The sequence below is a fragment of the Sinocyclocheilus grahami genome, unplaced genomic scaffold, assembly GCF_001515645.1.
Source record: "Sinocyclocheilus grahami isolate Dianchi unplaced genomic scaffold, SAMN03320097.WGS_v1.1 scaffold7461.1, whole genome shotgun sequence".
NCBI classification, from domain to species: Eukaryota; Metazoa; Chordata; class Actinopteri; order Cypriniformes; family Cyprinidae; genus Sinocyclocheilus; species Sinocyclocheilus grahami.
In genome coordinates, this window is record NW_015511489.1 from 1 (window position 1) to 1895 (window position 1895).

The 1895-nt window shown below is 48.4% G+C and overlaps 1 protein-coding gene across 1 annotated transcript; it reads right to left on the reverse strand.

The window, feature by feature from the left end:
- Positions 1–9: 9 nt before the first annotated feature.
- On the reverse strand, positions 10–1885 carry LOC107577849 (transmembrane protein 115-like; the record flags this gene model as incomplete). The annotated part of the gene is made up of 2 exons (XM_016263881.1): positions 1527–1885; positions 10–909 (listed from the first exon to the last, which is right to left on the reverse strand). A coding segment is annotated over exon 2 (852 nt), but the record flags the coding sequence as incomplete, so codon positions are not given.
- Positions 1886–1895: the final 10 nt, after the last annotated feature.

Sequence of the window (1895 nt, forward strand, 5' to 3'; positions counted from 1 at the left end):
GTACCTCCGCCTTTCTGCATCTTGTGGGTCTGTGCCTGGTAGGCTGATGGTGATGGAGGATGGAGCCCCAACATCATATCGCTTCACCATCTTACGACAAACTTTTATCTTCACAAGGGCAGCGTGCACAAGCCCAGCTGCAAAGCCAACAGCCGGCTGGAGTGCCTCTGGGAAGAAGGAGGCGAAGGCAAAGTGGTCTGACATGTCTCCACGCCCCCTAGAGTGCCTCTGGTAGAAGCGCAGGTAAACCCACCCGGACAGAGCGCCGTACCCGCATGCTGCTAGTGGAGCTGAAGTGTCCAGCAGTCCTGCTAGCCGCAGGACGGCTATTGCTAGTAAAGCTAGCGCCGGGGCGGCTTTCAAACGTACTTGAGGAACTCGAAGCACTGTTGTGTCTCCCGCAGTCTGCTTCAGTGCTACAAGAATGCCCCCCAGAAAAGTGGGTGCACCATACACCCGCACAGCAAACAGGTAGTCCAGGTCAAAGGTGGCAGCGTAGGTGAGAAGATAAGAGAGTCCAGATAGGAGACCGGCTGCTACGTTTACCACAGCAAAGAAGATCAGCAGCTCCAGCGCTCCCCATAATGGCTCCAAAAGCCGTCCAGCAACCATCACAGTAGCAATGTTCACCGCCACGCCGAGAATGTGTTGCTCCACCACTGCATGGGTCAGAAGCGTCCAAATCCAGAAGTTTGGTGGAAAAAGGAAGCCAGGTGTGACGCCAAGCAGGTAAGGGGTGTTAGCTGCCCAGGAGAGCAGGTACATCAGGATCACTGTGGCACATATGGACTTGACCACCACGCTCGTGCTTGCGAGTGCACTAAAAAAGTGCTGCCGTGCCACTGGCAGGTAACGGTTCATCCTGAAGGATTCGAGTCCTCAGTTGTAAACGCTTCGGAAATGGCAAGCCTAAGAAATCAGCAGCTTATGTCAAATATGAGAGACACAACCAGGAGATGAAACCCAGACATCAACATGCAAGCAGTGTGACCTCGTCAACAGAGGTTCTGCAACAGAAGCAACTTTGGGATGGTGTCTTGAGATGAAGATTGTGGACAGAAAATGACAGTACTACCTCACACTGGTCTTACAGGTGATTGCAACACTTGTGGTGAGATAAGTAGATCTTATCCTCCCTCAAAGAACGACGAACTGTTGCTTTAAATAATATTGTTACCTAATAAATAATACAAATAATCTGATCTTCCAGTATGAGTACAAAATACTAAAGCTTTAGACAATGTAACGTTAACTTTCTTGCTAAATAAGTAGTTGACCTTACTGACAAAACATTATTTCGACTATCTACCTGCTCAGGTCTTCCTGTTTCTGCGTTGTTAATATATAATTCATCACTTATGCGTTTCTATCAGGGTCACCTGAGCTACTCTACGTTACCCGTTTATCGACACCGTCTGCTAACACTCCATAAACCTTAACTCCTCGATTTGTTTTAACACATTTTCATGTCAGTTTGACAGTTTCATGTCTTATATAAGTCTGTTGGTCTTAGTTCAGGCACTTGCCGTTTGTTTTAGGGGTAAAACACGCGAAGAAAGGCGAGCTATGAACAGCTTTCTCTCCGGTGGCATGTCCTCTCAGACCGGCCTGGAGTCGCAGTTCAGTCCGGGGATTTCCTCTCACAACAGGCCTCCAGGTAGCAGGTTTGAAGCCAGTAAGCGTGAATCCGCGTCAAGCGTCCCGGATTTTCTTTTTAATATCTTAACGTCGACATTTCTTCTGAATAAACCTTGTGTTTTGTTGTTTGAGATGTGGCGTTTCCAGCAAACAGCCACAAAGCACAAACATCAGATTTGCAAACGTCACCGTTCAGCTTTGCGACTGGGCGTGTCGTTTACGGCACTGTTGGGCTAAGACTGCTGGGAAATGTAGTT